Source organism: Triturus cristatus, chromosome 6 (assembly GCF_964204655.1).
Source record: "Triturus cristatus chromosome 6, aTriCri1.1, whole genome shotgun sequence".
Classification (NCBI taxonomy): Eukaryota; Metazoa; Chordata; class Amphibia; order Caudata; family Salamandridae; genus Triturus; species Triturus cristatus.
The window spans coordinates 118198660-118220567 of NC_140589.1; the positions used below are offsets into that span (position 1 = coordinate 118198660).

The 21908-nt window shown below is 51.3% G+C and overlaps 1 protein-coding gene across 4 annotated transcripts in view; it reads left to right on the top strand.

Moving 5' to 3' along the window:
* Window positions 1-15607, top strand: part of LOC146816482 (exportin-5-like) — a 1867381-nt gene extending 1851774 nt beyond the window's left edge. For all 4 annotated transcript variants that reach the window (XM_085610326.1, XM_085610327.1, XM_085610328.1 and 1 more), the window contains one exon: window positions 15097-15607. In XM_085610326.1, the coding sequence (XP_085466452.1) occupies window positions 15097-15267 (171 nt within the window). In that variant the 3' untranslated portion in view covers window positions 15268-15607. The remainder of the gene's footprint in view (window positions 1-15096) is intronic.
* Window positions 15608-21908: the final 6301 nt, after the last annotated feature.

Genomic DNA, 21908 nt, shown 5'->3' on the forward strand with positions numbered 1-21908 from the left:
AGCACTTCACAGGAGCGCGGGGTAGGCTCCCGTCCGCTTCCTGATTCCAGAACGAGGCTTCCGTCCCGCGGCACGCCCCCAGGGGACGCCTGACTTCCTGTCTGTCCCGGCCCGGGCTGCAGTGGTGATTTTTAGATCGCGGCAACAGTTTCACGTCGCGGGGTGGGCACCCGCGACGTAGGGGAAATAAACGGGGTGGGCACCCGCAACGTAAATGATCAAATAAGCGGGGTGGGCACCCGCCAACGAGTGGCAATGTCCCTGGCAGGGTGGGCACCTGCCAGGAGGCTTTAAAATCCGCAAAGACGGGTCAAACGCCGGGTGGGCACCGGCTTCCCCAAATAAAGCGCTACGGCCAAAGGAAAAGCGCTCTGGAAGCGCTGGGGGTACCATAAAAAGCGCTCCTAGCGCTATTTGCAAGATAAAAGCGCTCCCAGGCGCTTAGGGGTGCCAGTAGCCACAAAGGTCCAGCAAAGTCCTTCCCTGCATGCAGCAGGGCAGGGGTGGGGGGCAAGGCTAGGCCCAGAGCCAGCTCACAGGGCCTCCAGGCAGGGAGGTAGTCCAAGTGGCGGTCCTCTGGTCCAGCAGCAGCAGCAGCCCCCCTCAGGTAAGATCCTGGCAGAGAACAGTTTCTGTGGGGACACAGCCCCATTTTTATACAGCAAACCCCTTTGTTCTGGGTTCAGGGTGAGGGGGAAAACCAGTCGCAGCTGGTTGGGGAGCACCCTTGATGTGCTCAGCCCCTCACTCTATTCATTGGCAGGGCTAGGGTCGTCAGTCGCACCACAGGGGGCGGGGCCAGCATTGTGTGTGGAAAACCCTGTCCTATTCAGGACCCAGGTGTACTCCTCCCACCCATCTAGCTGCTGATCTCCCCATTCACCACTGGGTGACTCATCCTGACTCTGGGGAATCCCTAGCCCGTCACATGACATGACCAGCCAATCACGCGACAGACACACTGCACACAGAAGTGCCCACTTCTAGAAGTGGCACTTCCACACTAGGTACATGCACGCCGCACACATCATCGCGCAGCATTCACTCCCACGAGTCCGCACATACCAAACTCGGACCTGCACACCCCACGCATCAGGAACTACTAGGGACACATACATTCCCCATGCATTCCTATGGGAGGGCAGGCCTATCTCACCACATGCACTCAGAGCACGCACGCACTTTACCCTGGGACACAGGGAAAGTGCGCAGAAACCAAAAAATCACCACACCAAGTCATCAGTAAAAAGCAAAAAAGTTCAGGGGTGAACCTGCCAGAAGGGCCAAGTCCAACAGTAATCTACTTGATATTCTACTAAAAAGCCAATACAAACTATATGCACAGTATAGCAAAAGCATTGCATTACTAGTACCTCTACTGTAATCAAAACAAAGTGCATATACAATTGTAATTCAAATTGTTTACAAACTGCATTACTACTGTAAAGTATGTATTGCTTACCTGTGCCAGGCTTGCTTGCTTCTAGAAAATAAAATAACTAAAACAATATTTTTATATAAAACCAATTTTTTGGAAGTTCAGTCTTTGAGTGTGTGATATCCTTTGCTGATTGTGCGTGTACAACAAATGCCTAACACTACCCTCTGATACAGCCTTACTGCTCAACCACACCACCACAAATGGAGAGTAAGGTGCTATCTACCTTTACCTCTGCCTACCTTTTTGGTTCCACTGGACTCTGTGCACACTATACCTCACTTTGATATAGTATATTCAGAGCCAGCTTCCTACAGTATCTTGCCGGTAGATTGAATGTGAGAGCGGATGTGCTGAATAGGCTCCGCTTGATGAAACACAAATGGAGATGCATCTAGCAATACTGGAGAGGGTTTTCATAAGTTAGGGTTATGCAAAGGTGGATTTGTTCGCAACTCTGAGAAATGCGAATGCCCCATGTTTTGCACTCTGTAGTTTTCCCATCATCAGGCATAGAGGGATGCATTTTTGCTGCAGTAGCAGTTCGGCCTACAGTAAATGTTTCCTCTGCTTGCACATCCACATCTGATAGAGACATCTAGCCGCAGATTCCTTTACCTTAGAATATCCCAGACGTCAGGCTTGATCCGGAGACTTTTGGTCGAGTAATACCCTTGCACGCCGCTAGGGGGCATCGGTCAGCTCCACGGGACATAGGCGGCAGCGTCTGCACCGGAAGTGACGCCCCATCACTTATATGGGCGCCACCTCTACGCGCACTCAGTTCCTTTCTTTCCACGCCAGCTTCCCTCTGTTACGTTTTTTGCATGCTTTTTTCGGCAACTTGTCGACAATTTTTAGTGTGTAGATTTTTCCCTCGAAGAAGAATTCTGGATTCAAACAGTGTGGCGCCTGCCACCGCGCCATGTCGGTGACTGATTCACACTTATTTTATCTCTGGTGCCTGGAACGCGACCACGGCTTGACATTGTGCTCCGACTGCTCGGCCATGGCTCCGAAGACTTTGAGGTAGCGGTCCTAAAACTGCTTGTGGCCTGGTGGGTATTCAAGTCCATGTCACTAACCACTGAGGTCTTGTTTCCGTTCGAGAGGACGGTCTGAGTGCAGCTCCGGGGGTCCTAAGTCCTCGTCCCTCCACTCGAAGTCGTCGAGTCGGTCAGGTAAGAGGCATAAGAAACACAAGAAGTTAAAGTGTGCGTCCTCTTCCCATACGTCGGCCAACGCGACGGAAGAGCCTTGCGCTCTAGGCCTCGTTCTGCAGAACTTGTGCCTAGGTCAACTCCACACCTCCTGTCATTTCGAGGAGCCAAAGCGACCCCCACCGAGTTTAAACATTTCTTTGATGCCATGTGCCACATGTTTGGGCGACCTGACCCTCCCTACCCTAAAAGAATCCGGTGGTGCATCCGGACTGGTGCCAGTTGTAACCCTGCGGCTTCCCCAGCGCTGGCCCCTGTGCCGTGACTCCCGACGCCACCAGTGCCCCCGTCTGCCCCATTCTTATCCCCAATGACCCAGAGCAGAATTGGCGCCTTTTGACACCAATTCTGATGCTGACGGACCCCATGGGTCCTAGGTCGGTTCCTCAGCCTTATTTTGAGGGGCTATAAATGGAGGAGGATTGGGAGGGGTCGCCGGACCCCTTACACAACCAGCCTGAGCACAACATAAACTGGTATGAGGACAGTGGACTGGATACTTCCCTGGATTCTAACCTGCTTTCTCCTCCTACCATCAATGCAAAGGAGGGAGCTTCATATGCTGTGAAAAGGGCAGCCGAGGTCCTGGACTTTCAGCTCTCTTCAGTGGATATCAAGACGAACATTTTGACATAGGTCCTGCAGCTGGGTGTCTCCTCCTCGAAAACCCTCCTGCCTTTCAACAAGGCCTTAACTGATGTCCTTCTGAGCACCTGGTCCAAGTCCAGCACAGGGGCTCCTGTGAATTGGCTAATCACCCGTCGCCAAAGCCCTGCACCAGGCGACCCGTAATTTCTTACCAATCACTCTACCGCCGAGAGCTTGGTCGTCCAAGCCTCTGTCTCACAAAGCATGCTACCTTCCGCACCCCCGGACAGGCAATCTAAGAGGCTGGATAGTTGGGGCAAGAATATTTTCTCTTCTGCCAGCTTTTTTTGCGTGTTACAGTAAACAAATGATGGACTGAGTGCTGACAATGCAAACATTCTCCCCCAGTCAAAAGATCTGGGTTAAATCCATTGTTCTTTTGCCCACTATGCCACCCCAGTTTGAACCCAGCCATATGCAAATCAGGCTTGACCCTGTGCCCCATGGGAACAGTCCAGACCGAACTGCCAGGCCAGGTTCTCTCTGGACCGCAAACAAGCATCCTGGGACCGGTTTCAGGGTATGTCACCCTTCTTCAGCCAGGCTAGGTTGAATCCAGTGGCACAGTGAGCAAGGGACCTACGCCTGGGCATACCCATCCCACTTACAGCAAACAAATGATAGACGGAATGCTGACAATGCAAACATTCTCCCCCACTCAAAAGATCTGGGTTAAATCCATCGTTCTTTTGCCCACTACGCCACCCCAGTGAACACTGCATGCCTCTTCCACTCTTTTTGGGAAACAGTTGCACAGGTGCTACAACAGGTTCCAGAGGAGACCAGGGCCTTTCTCTCCCAAGCGGTATCGGATGGGCGTGATGCGGCAAAGTTCACCATTTGGTGTGGGCTGAGGACTTCTGGACTTTCTGGGGATGCCCAGGCTTTCCTTATGGACATGAACCTTTGATGACAACCATTCCTTCGGAGACCGGGCAGACATGTCCCCGGGGCGCTTTATGGATTCGTGGGCTACTGCCAAGTCCTTGGGCCTCTCGGTGACCACTCGTCCCTGTCTGCTTTTCGGCCCTTTCACAACCACAGAAGTGGCTTTCAGCCGTGTCAGCCCTATCCCAGCCACAAGACCGTGCAAGTTCAGCAACCACTTCGCGGCCGTGGGTGTGTCTCCTTTCAACCCCGTGGATCAGGCAGACAGAGGTCCAGTCAGTCTACTCCTCCCTCTCTAAACCTTCCTAGTCCCTCCCTTCAGTATTGTTGGTGGCAGGATCAGCCGTCACCCCCACAACTAGCAAAACATCACATCGGATAAATAGGTTTTTCAGATAGTCCCGCAGGACTACTCCCTACCTCCGACTTACGACCGGCTGATGGAGGACCACCTGACCTTGCTTCAGGAGGAAGTCAGGGCTATCTTAGTCAAAGGAGCTATAGAGAGGGTTCTGGTACCAGAAGCGGGCTGTGGTTGCTACTCCTGCTACTTTCTGGTCCGAAAAAGGAGAAGAGCCTTCGTCCTACCCTAGATCTGCTAGCCCTCAACTACTTCCTCAAAAGTAAAAGTTCAAGATGCTCACTCTGGTTCAGTTCTTTTCTGCCCTAGACTCCGGAGACTGGATGGTAGTGTTGGACTTGCAGGATGCCTGTTTTCACATTTCCGTCCTACCAGCTCATCGGCATTACCTGCAGTTTACTGTAAGCCACAAGCCCTTTCAGTTCACAGTGCTCCCCTTTGGCCTTACAAGCGCCCCTCCGGTGTTCACCAAGGTTATGGTGGTGGTTGCAGTTCATCAGCGCGGATCAGGGGTGCCAGTCTTGACGACTGTCTGTTGAAGGTGAGCTCATCCCAGGCTGTCATCTCCCACCTCCAGACTACGGCAACCCTCCTGCTTTCCCTGGGGTTCACTATCAATGTGCCGAAGTCACACCGGACTCCCTCTCAGATGCTTCCTTTCATCAGAGCTGTTCTGGAGACAGTGCAGTTTCGGGCCTATCCTTCCGAGCGGCGAGTCGATGATATTCAGGCTATTATACCGATGTTTTAGCCTCTCTCAGGGATTTTGGTGAGAATGACTGAGGCTGGTGGGCCTTATGGCCTCCTGCACCGTGCTAGTGACATCTGCCAGATGGTATATGCAGGCTCTGGAGTGGGACTTGAATTTCCAGTAGGTACAGCATCAGGGAATCTCTTCGATCACACAGTAGTGACGTTTGTGTCACTCCTGTGATGGGGTGGCCAACTGGGAGAGGTGGAGATCAGGGGACTCTGGTCTCCGGTGGAATCTGGATTCCACATCAGCTTTCTGGAGCTCCGAACGATTAGCTTGGCATTGATAGCTTTTCTCCCTTCCATCATGGGAAAGATGGTTCAGGTGTTCACGGACTACACCACCGCCATCTGGTACTGCAACAAACATGGCTGGAACAACAGGGCATATTCCTAGTGGTTCATCACCTGGAAGGTTCTCTGAATGCCGGGGCGGACAAACTCAGCCATCGATGCCTAGCAGATCACGAATGGTGTCTCCATCCAGAGGTGGCGCAAGGTCCTTTTCAGAAGTGAAGAGAGCCTTGGTTAGACCTGTTTGCCTCCAACGAGAGCACCCAATGTCAGCGATTTCGCACACCGGAGTTTACAAAGCGGCACTCATTCAGCGACGCTTTTTGTCTTGAGAGGAGCTCAGGCCTCCTGTACTTCTTCCCGCCTAAAAAACTCATGTCTAGAATGCTCAAAAAGATCAGGAGCGACTGGGCCCAAATCATTTTGTGGCTCCGGATTGGGCACGGGGAGTCTGGTATCCTGAGCTTCTACAACTGAGCTTCGATTCTTCTATCAGGCTGCCTCATCGGGAGTATCTTCGGTCGCAACAGCAGGGGAGGGTCCTTCACCTGAACCCGACAACTCTACGCCTTCTGGTGTGGAGATTGAGCGCTGGCAGTTGACAGCATACAACCTTCCTCCCAAAGTCTGTGATGTGATTTTGGCAGACAGGTGTTCCTCTACCAAGGCTGTGTACGCCTGCCGTTGGCAGAAATTTGTAAAATATTGTACAGAAAGGTCTATCTGTCCTCTTTCTGTTTCCCTCTCTCAAGTCCTTCTTTTATTTTGACCCTTGCCATGCAGGGCTGTGCTCTGGGCACTCTTAAAGGGTATCTTTTGGCCTCGTCTGTCTTCTTGAGTCTACCAGAACAACCCTCTTTTTTTTTTTGTTTATAAATCTCCTATTGTGAACTGATTTCTTAAGGAGCTTCTACATATGTCCCCACCTGCCCCATTCATCATGCCTGCAGGAAATTGGGTTTTTGTTGCATACCCCCCAACCCCTCCCACACACACAGATACTTTTTGCCTGGTTTTTGATTCAACTTTGACTGAAGTGTACTGGGTCCTTGCAAGCCAGGTTCTTCGTACCAGTGTTCTTTGCCTAAAAACTGTACCTTTTGTTTCCCAATTGACACAAGCTCAGTGGCCCTTGTAAGTTCCTAGTACATGGTACCCCTGATACCTAGCGCATTAGCACTGTAGAGGGACCCCAAGGGCTGCAGCACGAATTGTGCCTCCCTAGGGTCAGCTCACCAAGGCAATGCATGCTGCCATTGCAGACTGCGTGTCTTGGTGCAGACAAACCTGAAGAGTCAACATGGCACACATCCCTGTGTGCCATGCCCACAATCACTGCATGGGATATAGGTAAGTCATCCCTCTAGCATTCCTTAGCTCCAAGGCAGGATGCACTATATCCCCTGTGAGGATATGCCCCTGCAATATCTATCTTGATTCTTGGACATTGTAAGTGACCAGGGAAGCCATAGAGAGTACACAGGCTGGAAACTCGTCATTATGAGTTCCCCAGCTACATGATGGCTTCACTATATTTTGGGATATCCGAAAGAAACATCTTGGTGTTAGATTCCTTACCTTAGAATATCCCCAGGCGTCAGACTGGATCGGGAAAGTTTTCACTAGCAGTACCTCTGCGTGTCAGTAGGTGGCGTTGTACGGCTCCGCGTCCGTCGCTGGCGTCGTATGCGCCGAGATGATGTCACGGAGACTACTTAGGTGCCACCCATGCGCGCTGACGTCAGTTCTTTCTTTTTCCGCGCCAGTAAGCGCAGATCCGGTTAGAGCACGTACCTTAGTCACTTTTTGACTATCTTTTTGAGACTTTTGGCTCCTGTCAGTTTTGAGTCCACTCTGGTGCACGTAGGGATGCCTAGTTTTAAGTCTTGTGGGGCCTGCCGTCGCAATATGCCGGTGGCAGACCCCCACGACGTCTGTCTCTACTGCCTGGAGAGCGACCACGACTCCCGGTCCTGTATGGACTGTCTGGCCATGGCCCCGAAGGCCTTGAGGGAGCGGCGCCGGAAGCTGCTTGAGGTCCGGCACTCATCCCAGCGCCGTTCACGGTCCACGGGCCGCTCCAGAGAACGCTCGTGGGGCCACCATCATCGCTCCTCGGGCTCCAAGTCTTCACCCTCGGATTCGGGTAAGAGACGACAACATCCCCTTGTCGGTCCCCGGATGCGGACGAGGGGGACAGGGGTTCTGCCCCTGCGGCTCCTTTGGAGCCCGGGAGTCCCGCGGCCTACCCACCTTATCCGGGTCCATTGGCGACTCCCACACAGGTACAAGTATTTCTTGCTACCATGGACCTCCTGTTTAGGCCTTGGACTCCCGCCGGCGCACCCTTGGGCCCCGCGGTCCCGTGTCGGGCCGTCGGTGGCGGCTCCGTGGCGCTTCGTCACCACGCCTGGTTGAGATCTACCGGGTTCTCGTCAGATGTCCTAAGCTCGCTCATGGACATGCCCTTTGCTGGCGCTCGCCTGTTTGCCGATAAATCCGTCAGTGCGCTAGAGCGTTTTAAGGACTCGCGGGCCACGGACAAGTCCTTAGGTCTTTCCACGAAAAGCCCAGCCACTCCTGGTTTTCGTTCCTTTCGTAGCCATGGAAGGGGCACCCAGGCACGTTCCTTCAGCAAGCCTGTGCAGAACCAGCCTCAGCGCGGCCGCGGTTTCCGCAGGGGCGGGTCTGGGAATCAGCGTGGGGGTCAGTCCACCTCTGCCCCCGCTGCTTCTACCTCCAAACCTTCCTGATCCGAGCTTTTTGGGGCACCCCATGCCAGTGAGTGGCAGGATCCGCCATCACCTCCCCCACTGGCACGCTATCACATCGGCTAAAGTGGGTGTTGCAGATCACCTGCAAGGGTTATTCCCTTCCCTTTCAGTCCACCCCTCCAGCTATGCCACCTCAGTCCCACCGCATGTCGGGAGAACACTTGGCACTTTTCCAGCAGGAAGTCATGGCCCTCTTGACCAAGGGGGCCATTGAGTGCGTTCCTGGGCCAGAAGTAGGGAGTGGTTGTTATTCCCACTACTTTCTGGTCCCCAAGAAGGACAAAGGGGGTCTGCGTCCCATATTGGACCTCCGGAACGTCAACCGCTTCCTCCGGAAGGAGTAGTTCAAGATGTTGACTTTGGCTCAGGTCTTGTCTGCTCTCGATCCAGTAGACTGGATGGTAGCGTTAGACTTGCAGGACGCCTATTTTCATATTCCCATCCTGCAGGCCCACCGGTGTTACCTGCGGTTCATGGTAGGCCACGAGCACTTTTAGTTTACCGTGCTCCCCTTTGGCCTTACCAGCGCCCCTTGGGTGTTCACGAAAGTGATGGCGGTGGTCGCAGCTTCTCTGCGCAGATCGGGGGTCTCAGTCTTCCCCTATCTAGATGACTGGTTGTTGAAGGCGGGCTCGCCACAAACGGTCGTCTCCCACCTCCAGACTACGGCTGACCTCCTGCATTTGCTGGGGTTTTCCATCAGTGTGCTGAAGTCGCACCTGAATCCCTCTCAGAAGCTCCAATTCATTGGAGCGGTTCTGGATTCGGCGCAGTTTCGGGTCTATCCTCCCGAACAGAGGATCCGGGATATTCAGGCTATGATTCGGATCTTTCAGCCTCTATCCCGGGTTTCAGTCAGGTTGACCCTCCAGCTCCTGGGCCTGATGGCCTCCTGCATCCTGCTAGTGCACATGCCAGATGGCATATGCGGGCTCTGCAGCGGGACCTGAAGTTTCAGTGGGCACAGCATCAGGGCAACCTGTCCGATCACGTCCAGATTTCGGTGGGAACTGCACATCAATTGCAGTGGTGGCTCACGAATCGTGATTGGGTCAATGTCAGATCCCTCTCCCTTCCCCAACCGGAGTTCACAGTGGTAACGGATGCGTCCCTCCTGGGATGGGGTGGCCACATGGGAGAGGCGGAGATCAGGGGCCTCTGTCTCCGGCAGAGTCCTGGCTCCATAACAACCTTCTGGAGCTGCGGGCGATTCGTCTTGCACTGAAGGCATTCCTTCCCTCTGTATGGGGAAGTCTAGTGCAGGTGTTCACGGACAACACCACCGCCATGTGGTATTGCAACAAACAGGGCGGGGTCGTGGACCCTATGTCAGGAGGCTCTGCGCCTCTGGACATGGCTGGAACATCGGGGCATGTCTCTGGTGGTTCAACACCTGGCAGGCTCCCTGAACGCCAGGGCGGACGAATTCAGCCACAGATGCATGTTGGATCACGAATGGCGTCTGACCTCGGACGTGGTGCAAGGTCTCTTTCTGCAGTGGGGAGAGCCTTGGTTAGATCTATTCGCCACCGAAGAGAACGCGCAATGTCATCAATTCTGCGCGTTGGAATTTCCAAGGCGGCACTCGCTCGGAGACGCTTTCCGCCGCCGGAGTTGTGGTCTGTTGTATGCCTTTCCGCCTATACCACTTCTGCCCAGAGTGCTGAAGAAGATCAGGCGCGACCTTGCTCAAGTCATTCTTGTGGCTCTGGATTGGGCAAGAAGAGTATGGTATCCCGAGCTATTCAGTCTTGCAATCTGTCCTCCGATCCGACTGCCTCTTCGGGAGGCTCTTCTGTCGCAGCAGCAGGGGACGGTCCTTCACCCAAACCTGTCCAGCCTCCACCTCCATGCGTGGAGATTTAGCGGCGACAGTTGACAGCTTTTGACCTTCCTGCCGAAGTCTGTGATGTTATCTTGGCAGCCAGGCGTCCCTCCACTAAAACGGTATATGCCTGCAGGTAGAATAAATTTGTGGCATGGTACACAGCGAAGGCAGTGGATCCCCTTTCTGCCCCTCTTTCAGAAGTTCTTGTGTTCCTCCTTTCTCTGGCCCAGCAGGGCTCTGCTCTGGGCACTATCAATGGCTATCTCTCGGCCATTTCCGCCTTTTTAAGGCTTCCAGATCAGCCTTCTCTTTTCAAGTCCCCTGTTGTTAGTTGTTTCTTGAAAGGCATTACACACTCATGTTCCCTTCCCTTTATAATGCCTCAGAGGGACTTGAGTCTTGTGTTGACTTATTTGATGTGCGCTCCCTTTGACCCGCTTCACAACTGTCCTTTACGTCTTCTCACCTTAAAGACTGCTTTCCTGGTTGCTATCACCTCTGCCAGAAGAGTGAGTGAGCTCCAGGCTCTTTATTCTAAACCTCCTTTCCTTTCTGTTCATCCGGACAAGGTGGTGTTAAGGACCCGTCCTCCTTTTCTGCCCAAGGGTGTCACGCTCTTCCACATCGGGCAGACCATCACTTTGCCTACCTTCTTTCTGCCTCTGCATCCTTCGAAAGAGGAAGAGAGGCTCCACCGTCTGAACCCAAAACATATGCTCTCGTTCTATCTGAAGCGCACACAACAGTTCTGGGTGGATGATCAACTCTTTGTTGGCTACGTGGGCGCCAAGAAAGGTCGGACTGTGCACAAACGTACCATCTCTCGATGGGTCATTCTGTGTAGTAAAGCCTGTTACTCCTTGGCTAAAAAGGAGCCTCCTGTGGGGCTGCGTGCCCATTCTACTCGGGCGACGGCAGCCACTACCGCTCTGGAACGGGGAGTCCCTTTGCAGGATATCTGTCAGGCAGCTACGTGGGCCTCGCTACATACCTTTACCAAACATTATTGCCTTGACAGCCAAGTCCGGAGAGACGACTTCTTCGGCCGTTCTGTTCTCCGGGATTTTCTGGTGTGATCTTAGTTCGCAGACCCACCACCGGGTTTGGTATTGCTGGGGTATCTATTCTAAGGTAAGGAATCTAACACTAACGTGTTTCTTTCAGATGAACAAGTTACTTACCTTCGGTAACGATATATCTGTAAGAAACATTAGTTAGTGTTAGATTCCTTACCGCCTCACCCATCCTCCCCGTTCTGCGAACTGATTTCTAGGGTTAAGGTCATCCCTTTCAGGGCCCTAGATTCATGGCACCAGTGTCGGTTTCTTGCATGGCTCTGCGTTCCTGGCGCGGAAAGCTATGTACAAGAACTGACGGTAGCGCGCCAGGGCGGCGTTTAAGTACTCCGACGTCATCCCGGCGATCCCGATGCCGACGACGGACGCCTAGCCGCAGACGACGCCTAGCGACGCGCAAAGGTATTGCTGACGAAAAATCTTTCCGGATCCAACCTGACGCCTGAGGATATTCTAAGGTAAGGAATCTAACTAACTAATGTTTCTTACAGATATATCGTTACCGAAGGTAAGTAACTTTTTCATTTAGGTGGCACCCCTAAGCCTTGATTTTCTGATTCATCGGACACAAGAAGACCAAGGACAAAGAAGAGCAGCTGACCTCGAGAACAGAAAGCCTGGACTGGATTTTGGCTCAAAACCCTGCCTGCAGTCCAAAGACTTGACAGTCACGGCACAGTCACGGTACCCTGTCTCGTCCTACCATTGAGAGACCTCTACAAACCCCAGGGGCCCTCCAGAGCTTTGCTAAACTGCCTAAGGATTCCCTTGGAGTAGAAGAGCTACTCCCCTGCATCTCCGGCACTGAAATCGCAGAGTCCTAATTCTCGACTTGCAGCTCCTAGGCCCCGCCAACCCTGCCACTCTCCAGAGGAAGGTACCGCAGCTCTGAAGGATCAACTCTGCCTCCTCACCAAGTTTAGAGGTACCAGGGATTTCCGGAGCCGAGCAGCACCAACCAAGGGGTACCGGACGCCCTCAACCCAAGACTGACTGCAAGAGTTCAAGCGGAACTCCAACTGCTTGAGGACCAAGCACCCATTAAGGGACGTCAGCAGCCCCGATATCCACTCACTGAGTGTCCCAGCCATCCCTCACTAGCCCCTCCTGAGGTGTTTGCCCCTGACCGCAAGGTGCCCTTGGCAAAAGAGCTTGGATGATCTGTTTGTTCCGCACCCAGCCCCACCGGCCGGGGAATCTCCTAAACCTTTGTGCTCCCATGGTTCCCAGGCCTTTGCGACCTCTACAGTCTGAGTGTCCCTGGACTTGCCTACAATTCACCCTCTCCAACCTGTTTTTAGGTGTCCCCTCTTCCTTCGTAGCGCGCCAGCTACTTATTCTCCCATCACCCTACTCCTGCCCAAATCTGAGATGCTTCCAAGAAACTGCTGGTAGACCCTGGCTCCCTAACATTCAAATTCTAGAAGGTGAACCCCTAAGTCCTACTGTACTGTGATTTATTGCATCCTGTGTTTTTCTCAATAGGATAACATAGTGCGTAATTGCACACATCTGTATATTACCTGTACTTACCTTGCTTATTACTGAAACATATTACATGCTTACCTGTAACTGAAGTTCTTAGTTCAAAATATATATAAGAAAACTTGCTATTTTTTATAAATCGGTATCAATTTCATACTTGAGTGTGTTCCATATATTGCCTCTGTAAGTACAACAAATGCTTAGCACTACCCTCTGATAAGCCTGACTGCTCACCCACACTACCACAAAATAGAGCGTTAGTATTATCTAATTTTGCCTCTGTAAACCAATAAGAGTCTCTCTGACCTCTTTGCACAGTGTACCCCATTGTGGTGCACTATATAGAGAGGTGAGTTTCCTACAATGCCTCAGTGGGACCTTCATTTAATTCTCACCTTCCTGATGTGCGCTCCATTCGAAACTGCACAACTGCGCCCTCTGGCTGCTTTCCATCAAAAGAGCCTTTTTAGTGGCAATGACTTCTGCTTGGAGGGTGAGTGAATTGCAGGCTCTGTCATCCAAGCCTCTTTACCTGACCATCTTCCCTGATAAGTAGGTGTTTCGCACCAGGGCATTTTTCTTACTGAAAGTAGTACCAACCATTCCACGTGGGGCAACCAGTCACTCTGCCCACTTTTTATGCTTCAACGCACCCCTCTAAACAGGAGGAAGGACTCTACCGTCTGGACCCAAAAAGAGCATTGTCTTTCTACCTTGACTGCACTAAAGAGTTCTGGGTGGACGACCAACTCTTCATGGGGTACGGTGTGGAAGAGGACTATCTTGCGATGGGTCCTCCTCTGCATCAAAATGTGCGACGCTTTGGCCAAGAAGCAACCTCCTGAAGGCTTAAAAGCTCATTCCACCAGAGCTTAGGCTGTGACCACAGCATTGCAACTTGGTGTTCCAGTCCTTGACATTTGTTAGGCAGCAACGTGGGTATCCCTGCACAAGTTCACTGAACACTACTTCCTGGACAGTCAGGTCCTCAGGGACGGCCTTTTTTGCCACTCTGTCCTGCAGGACTTTCTAGGCTGCAGTTCTATCTCTGGGGAGGATCTTGCTTGGGTATCTATTTTAAGGTGAAAAAATTGCAGCGAGATATGTCTGTCAGATGGACAAGTTACTTACCTTCAGTAACACCTTATCTGGTAGAGACCTAATCTAGCGGTATCATTCTTTCTCGACACACCCATCCTCCTCGCACTGTGGACAGGTTTTTAGGATCATGGCTGATCCCTTTCAGGGCCCTAGTTAGTCTAAACACACCACTGTTAGTGCACATCATGCGTCCGAGCTCCTGGCATGGAAAGTCATGACAAATAACTGATGTCACCGTGCCGAGGTGGCACCTATATAGTTGATGCGGATCGCACTTCTCGCGCGGACAACATCGACGACGTGTCACGGAGCCGACCAACGCTACCTACTGGTACGCAAGGGTATTGCTCGGGCTATTTTTTTTGGCTCTAGCCTGACACCTGGGATATTCTCAGGTAAGGAATTTGTGGCTAGATTATGTCTCTACCAGATAAGGCATTAACGAAGTTAAGTAACTTGTCCTTTGGGTTCTATGGGAAATCAGAGATTAGCTGAGGTGATTCTGATTCCCCTTACTGGCCCCAGAAAGATTTGTTTTCGAATTTCTGGGCACCAGTGCTGATCCCACACTTCGTTAATAGGTACTCAAGGTGATGGTTTTGCTGAGGAGAGTATCACACCAAAAGGTCTTGCAGCATGGACCTGAAAAAATGTCCATAAGTGGACTTGTAAATCAAGTTGGAATGCCTAGTGAAGATGTAGATTGAAGCTGTGGCTGGAATATCCACCAGTATGATAGTTTCGAAGGTAAGTAACTTTATCTTCGAGCTCGCAAAAAATCTTTTCCTGTAGGAATTGTGCGTTGCACAGGAAGGGCAGTTATGTCAGAGTTGGTTGGACATGCACCGATTCATGTCATCTGTCTCTTACTAGCTCTTTCTTCTGCACATTGTCAATGCTGATATCTAATTCTGTGCAGTGTTATAACATTTCATGCTTTGAGAAGTTCATTGCGCTTTTCTTAGATTCTTTTCTGGATGGGCTACTGCAGTGGGAGCCTTTTTAAACATTTGTTAATTTTTTGTTTAGAGCATTTTTCCAGTGTTTTCATTTAATGTGTATTCCCTTTATAATGTACTATTTTAAAACATGCATAGATACACTGTAGGGCGTGACCAAATTATATCTAATTGTATTCTACATTTCAGATGTGAATTAAGGGATAGTGTTGCAAAGCTTTGGCTTGCAGTACTCGAAATTTAGTATTTGGTTTTCTACTCCAATGTACAGGTGCAAGTGGATACTCCAGCTCAGCCCTTCAAGAGAGCGAGGAAGCGCCCACGGTCGAAGAACAAGAAGAGGCTGAATGGTCCAGAACGCAGAAGGCGGAAGAAGTTCTATAAGAGACTACACAAGCTAGATCTGACCACACCCTTCGTATCTGGTCAACTTCCGGAATAGTTTTCTGTTTGCTAGACCAAGAGTGTTTGATGCAAATGCCAGGTTTTTGTTCCTTCTTGCTAGGTTTCTCCTCATGAGTTCATGTTCTGGAGTTCTTCCTATTAGTTCTCTGCTGGACCTATCCTGAAGAAAGAAACCACAACAATGATCCATCATGGCACCATTTGTTTTATTGTTTCTACTGTTAATTCTGCACCAGTTCAAGTTCTGTCTGGATTTTACTGCTCTCTTTTTGTATCTGCAGAACAGGAATGTTGCCTTTTGTATGGTTCTGTTACTTTGTATATGTAATATAGTTTTGTTATTAAACTATTACGTGGATTGTCTTCACTCAAACATGTACTCAGCCTTTTAGGATTTCTTACACCCAGGTGGAAATGTTGCAAATATATTGAGTTCAGGACATTTGAGCCCGTTCTGAAGTGCATCTGTTCCAAGTGAGTTTATTGCTTTCTATTTCTCAGCAGTGGCACATGGACTGTTTCCCCTCATCTATTACAACATGATGAATCCACGAAGCCAAGTGCTGTATACACCAGGTTCAGTACAGTGATTCTTTTTGTAGTGCCCATTTATTAACTGTTTGATGGTCTGTCCGTACCTTCATTAGTGAAAGATCCACCATGAGTCCACACAATGCCAACAAAGAGACTATGGCGAGAGAACTGCTGAAAGTAATTTGTGATATTCTCTGAAAATCATTATTCTTGTCTAGGACTCACCCAGGTCATGAACTGTGTGTTTTTCTGATGGATACATCTGCCAGTGGATTCCTCACCTTGTGAATATCCTCTGCGCCAGCATTCCACTGAACTTTTTTCCCCAGCTCTCTACGCCGACGTGGACGACGTCATAATGCATCGGCTCCGCTCGCGACTCCGTATGACGTCACCGGAGCCATAAGAGAGCCACGTCGGCGTGATGACGTCAGTTCCCTTTTTTCCGCGCCGTTGACGCGCAACGGTTTTACAGCACTCTCCTTTGTAGTCGTGTAGTGAGTTACTGTTGGTAAATTTGCCTTGTCTTCGACTAGGAAGTCAGGTTTCAAACCTTGTAGAGAATGTGGGGGCCACATGTCAATGACAGACCCCCATGAAGATTGTTTGTGGTGCCTTTCTTCTGACCACGACATGGAGGACTGTTCCAGCTGCAGAAGGAGAGAGAGGCGAAGCTCTTCATGGCCAAGGCTAAGAAGGAGAAGAGAGGTTGGAAGAAGGAGAGATCGAGGCCGGAGTCGTCGACTTCGCATTCTTCGAAGTCGAAGAAACACCATAAGAAAAGGAAGCATTCCTCTCGGCGCCAGTCTTCGAAGAGCAAGGCGTCGAGATCGACTTTGCCTCGACGTCGAAGTAAGGATGTGTCTCCTTCTCCATCTCCTAGGAAGTCTCCAGAGAGATCACCTTCGCCGAAGCGGACTCTGGCGCAGTCCCCGGCGCAGTCACCGGCGCCAGTGGAGTCTTCTGCCTCTGAGGTCGAGCAAGAACAGGAAAGGGAGCCTTCTCCAGAGCCGGCTGATCCTGTGGCTCCTGTCGAGGACCTTTCGGCTCCGGTTCCAGGTACTCAATCCCTTATCCGCAGTTCCCGACTCCGGGTGCGGATTCGACGCATTTTCTAAATGCTATGTATGGGATTTTTCAACGGGCTGCCTTCCCATCCGGCGCACCTTCTGGTCCCGTGGGTCCTATGGCGTAGACCTTGGGAGTGCCGCAGCATTATTCTCAGGCCCCGTTTATGCCCTTTCTGCCGATGGCGCCTTCGTGGCACTTTCCGGCGCCGTCTGGGGATCCATTTCGGCTTCGATTGGTTTGACCTTCTTCGGAGCCTTCCTCGACGCCGTTGCCGACTCCCTCGGCTCCGCGTCCGGCGCTGTCGACTCCGGCGCCGCTGACTCCGACACCTCCGGCTCCACGTTCGGGTCCACCGACTCCGCGTACGACGCCGCCGGCGTCGGTTCCTCGGATCCGCTCAAGGAGAGAGGCCCAGAGAGTCTTGGAAGAGGAGCGTTATACGGAGGAAGTGGAAGAAGGTGAGGTGGATACATCTTCTGACGACTTTGAAGGGATTCAAGAGGCTAGTGGTCTCGATACAACTCCGGAGTGGAAGCATTCTTCTACTAGATCCTCTCCACCGCAGGAACTGGCTCCTTATCATCTAGTAATAAAGAAGGCCGCAGAGTTGCTGGACTTGCAGTTGCCCTCTGCTGAGTATAAACCTAACCTTCTGACGGAGGTACTACATTCGCCTACCTCGACCAGTGAACCCTTGTTACCTTTTAATGAGGCTATCTCGGAGCCAGTTATGGACGTCTGGCTTAAGCCACTCTCTTCGCCGGCAGTCTCCAGACAGGTGGCAAGGAGATATAGGGTGGCTCCTGGGGATCCAGGTTTTCTATCTTCCCACCCTTCTCCAGAAAGTCTTGTGGTACAGGCTTCATGCTCGAAGCATGCTTCAGGAGCATTTCCTCAGACTCCTGCAGATAGGGAGTCTAAAAAGGCTGATCAGGCGGCTAAAAAGGCCTTTTCTTCAGGGAACATGGCGCTTAAATCCACTAATGCCACCTACTTACTAGGGCGCTTTGTTCATGCTCTTATGGACTCAATTAAATCTTTAGCCCCTAAGTTGCCAGAAGGGGATAAGGCGTCTTTTATGGATGTGGTCACTGACACTCAGGCTGCTGCAAGGCAGGTAATTCAGTCGTGGCTGGATACGGCTGATTACGTGGCAAGGATAATGGGGTCGTCGATAGCCACTAGGAGGCAAGCGTGGCTTTGTTCCTCTGGCTTTTCTACAGATGTTCAGGCCACTTTGGTGGATTTGCCCTTTGATGGACAAAAACTCTTTGGCGAAAAGGCTGATTCCGCCTTGCAAAGATTTAAAGAGAGCAGGGTAACGGCGAAATCCTTATGTTTGCAGGCTCCTGCTAAAGGATGTGGGCTTAGAAAATTCAGAGGCTTTGGCAGATCTAAATTTTGCTCCTTCCGGCAGCCTCAGCAGCAGCAGCAGCGGCAGCAACAGCAGCAGCAGAATCCCCTCTATAGGTCGTATAGAGGAAGACAAAGAGGACGGAGAGGTTCTGGCCGCAACCCATCTTCATCTTCTGCCTCCTTTGCTCCCAATTAAGCTTCAGGGAAGCAGTCCTAGATCCCCCATCCTAGATCATGTAAGACCTGTGGGGGGTCGGGTGTCCCACTTTCTGCGAGGTTGGAAATCTGTTACAACCGACCTTTGGGTTTTGAACCTAGTGGAGACTGGGGACGCCCTTACCTTTCGGGAGTTTCCTTCCCCTTACCCTCCTTGCCAGGGTTACTGCTCGGAAGAACATCTGCTTCTTCTGCAGAAGGAGGTTCTAGCTTTGCTTCAAAAAGGTGCGATAGAGGGGGTTCCGGAGCAGGAAAGGGGTCAGGGATGCTACTCCCGGTATTTCCTGATTCCCAAGAAGGACGGCAGATTGCGTCCGATTCTGGACCTCCGAGTATTGAATTTTTACCTGAAACAGGAGAAATTCAAGATGCTGACCCTTGCTCAGGTTCTTCAAGCGTTGCAGCAAGGAGACTCGATGGTGTTGCTCGACTTGCAGGACGCGTACTTCCATGTCCCAATCCTGAAGTCGCACAGGAAGTATCTCCGTTTTACGGTTGGGTTGCAACATTACCAGTTTGCGGTCCTCCCGTTTGGTCTTACTACCGCACCTCGAGTCTTCACGAAGGTGATGGCAGTGGTGGCTGCTCATCTCAGGAGGTTGGGGATTCCGGTTTTCCCCTTCCTGGACGACTGGCTTCTGAAGGCAGAGTCCCCAGAGATGGTGCAGCATCATCTGCAGGTAACATCTCAGCTGTTATTCGATTTGGGTTTTTCGATCAATGTACTCAAATCTCAACTGGTGCCCTCTCAACGCAACCTGTTCATAGGGGCGGTACTGGACACTACTGTGTGTCGAGCATTTCCTCCTCCTCAAAGAAATCTCGACATTCAGGAAATGGTCCCTTTATCCCACAATGGAGCGGTTGTTCCAGTTCTGAAGGTCCTTCACCTGCTCGGTCTGTTCGCCTCCTGCGTTCTGTTGGTCAACCATGCACGCTGGCACATGAGGGCGCTCCAGTGGTGCCTCCGCAGGCAGTGGTATCAGCACAACGGAGAACTCAGGGAGTCGATCAGGATCTCCAGAGAAGCTGCAGCGGATCTATCTTGGTGGAGCGTGGAGGGCAATCTGTCTCAAGGAAAGCCCTTCCATCTACCTCCATCGGTGGCCACAGTGATAACGGATGCCTCCACCCTGGGGTGGGGCGCTCATCTGGGGGATCTGGAGATCAAGGGTTTTTGGTCTCTAGAGGAAAGGTTGCTTCATATCAACCTTCTGGAATGCGGGCGATACGTTTGGCACTCAAGGCCTTCCTCCCTTCCCTTCGCTGTCAGTCTGTTCAAGTCCTGACGGACAACACTACTGCGGTGTGGTATGTCAACAAGCAGGGAGGAATGGGGTCGCATTGTCTCTGCATAGAGGCTCTGCGTCTATGGTCCTGGGCTCAGGACCATCAGATTTGTCTAATGGCAAATCATCTGGCTGGGGTGCTGAACGTTCGTGCGGACAGTCTCAGTCGGCAGTTCTCCGCCGACCACGAGTGGGGGCTCCATCCAGAGGTGGTTCGTCATGTCTTTCGGACGTGGGGGACTCCTCGGATAGACCTGTTCGCCACCCGCGAGAACGCGCACTGCCCTTCATTTTGCAGTCTCCAGTATCCGATGCAGGGAGCGTTGGGGGACGCGTTTCAGTTGAGTTGGAGCTCACGACTCCTTTACGCGTTTCCTCCCATACCCTTAATTCCTCGGGTTCTGAGGAAGATTCGCCAAGACCGGACCCAAGTTATATTGATTGCCCCGGATTGGCCAAGAAGGGTGTGGTTTACAGATCTTCTCCACCTCTCCTCGTGCCCTCCGCTCCGTCTCCCTCTGAGGGCATACCTCCTCTCGCAGTCGGAGGGGCAGGTTCTACACCCCCCACCTCCAGAGCTTATACCTTCATGCCTGGAGATTGAACGGGGCAACCTGAGTTCCTTCTCTCTCCCGCCTGATGTGGTGGATGTTATTTTATCGGCCAGGCAACACTCCACCAAGTCCATTTACTCCTACAGGTGGTCTAAGTTTGTTAAATGGTGTGGAGAGGGATCCATTGACCCTTTAAAAGCTCATCTTTCTGATGTACTTCAGTTTGCTCTTTCCTTGGCTCAGCAGGGCTGTGCTGTGGCCACGGTCAAGGGCTATCTATCGGCCTTATTGGCTTTTCTATGTCTTCCTGATCAACCGTCATTATTTAAATCTCCGATTGGACTAAGGTTTATCAAAGGCCTTACAAACATGTTTCCTCCCACTCCCTTTGTAATGCCACAGTGGGACCTTAATCTTGTCTTAACTTTTCTGATGGGGTCCCCGTTTGAGCCTCTTCATAGTTGTCCTCTGAGGCTGTTGTCCTTTAAGACGGTCTTTCTTGTAGCCATAACCTCGGCAAGGAGGGTGAGTGAGCTTCAAGCTCTTAGTTCTAAACCCCCTTTTTTAACATTACATGCTGAAAGGATGGTTCTCAGGACCAGGGCTGCTTTCTTGCCTAAAGTAGTTACTCCGTTTCATTTGGGGCAGTCTATTACTCTCCCTGTTTTTTATCCATCTCCTCATCCTTCCAAAGAGGAGGAAAGGCTTCATCGTCTGGACCCAAAAAGAGCTGTGAGCTTTTACTTGGATAGAACGAAAGACTTTTGTCTGGACGATCAGCTCTTCGTGGGTTATGTTGGACATTCTAAAGGAAGAGCGGTGCACAAGCGCACTTTATCGAGATGGATCATCCTAGCCATCAAGATCTGCTATGCCCTGGCTGGTAAGGTTCCTCCTGAGGGTATTAGGGCTCATTCAACTAGAGCTAAATCATCTACATCTGCTTTGGCCAGGGGTGTTCCTGTGGCAGATATTTGTAAAGCCGCGTCTTGGGCCTCCCTCCATACTTTCGCAAAGCATTATTGCTTGGACTCTGAGATGAGGAGGGAGGGCCACTTTGCGCGCTCTGTCTTGCAAGACTTTTTGGTATAGGAAGGTGGACACCCTCCTCCGGGAGTGGGGACTGCTGTGGGAATCTATTCACAAGGTGAGGAATCAACTGGCAGATGTATCCATCAGAAGAACAAGTTACTTACCTTCGGTAACGCTTTTTCTGGTGGATGCAGTATCTGCCTGTGGATTCCTCACTGGCCCACCCGCCTCCCCGTTGTCCACCTTTGTATGCCTTAAAAGATGTCTTGCTTGAGATGTTGTTATTCTTTCTGGTTCATTGGTAGGAAATGCTTGTTTTATTTAGCTTTCCTTTTGTATATGTTCTATATATATTTGATTGTATATTGTATACTGTGTATACTTTGAATCTGTCGTTGGTCCACCTGTGCGCCTCGGAGGCACGAAAAAATGGGTGGAACTGACGTCATCACGCCGACGTGGCTCTCTTATGGCTCCGGTGATGTCATACGGAGTCGCGAGCGGAGCCGATGCATTATGACGTCGTCAGCGTAGAGAGCTGGGGAAAAAAGTTCCGTGGAATGCTGGCGCAGGGGATATTCACAAGGTGAGGAATCCACAGGCAGATACTGTATCCACCAGAAAAA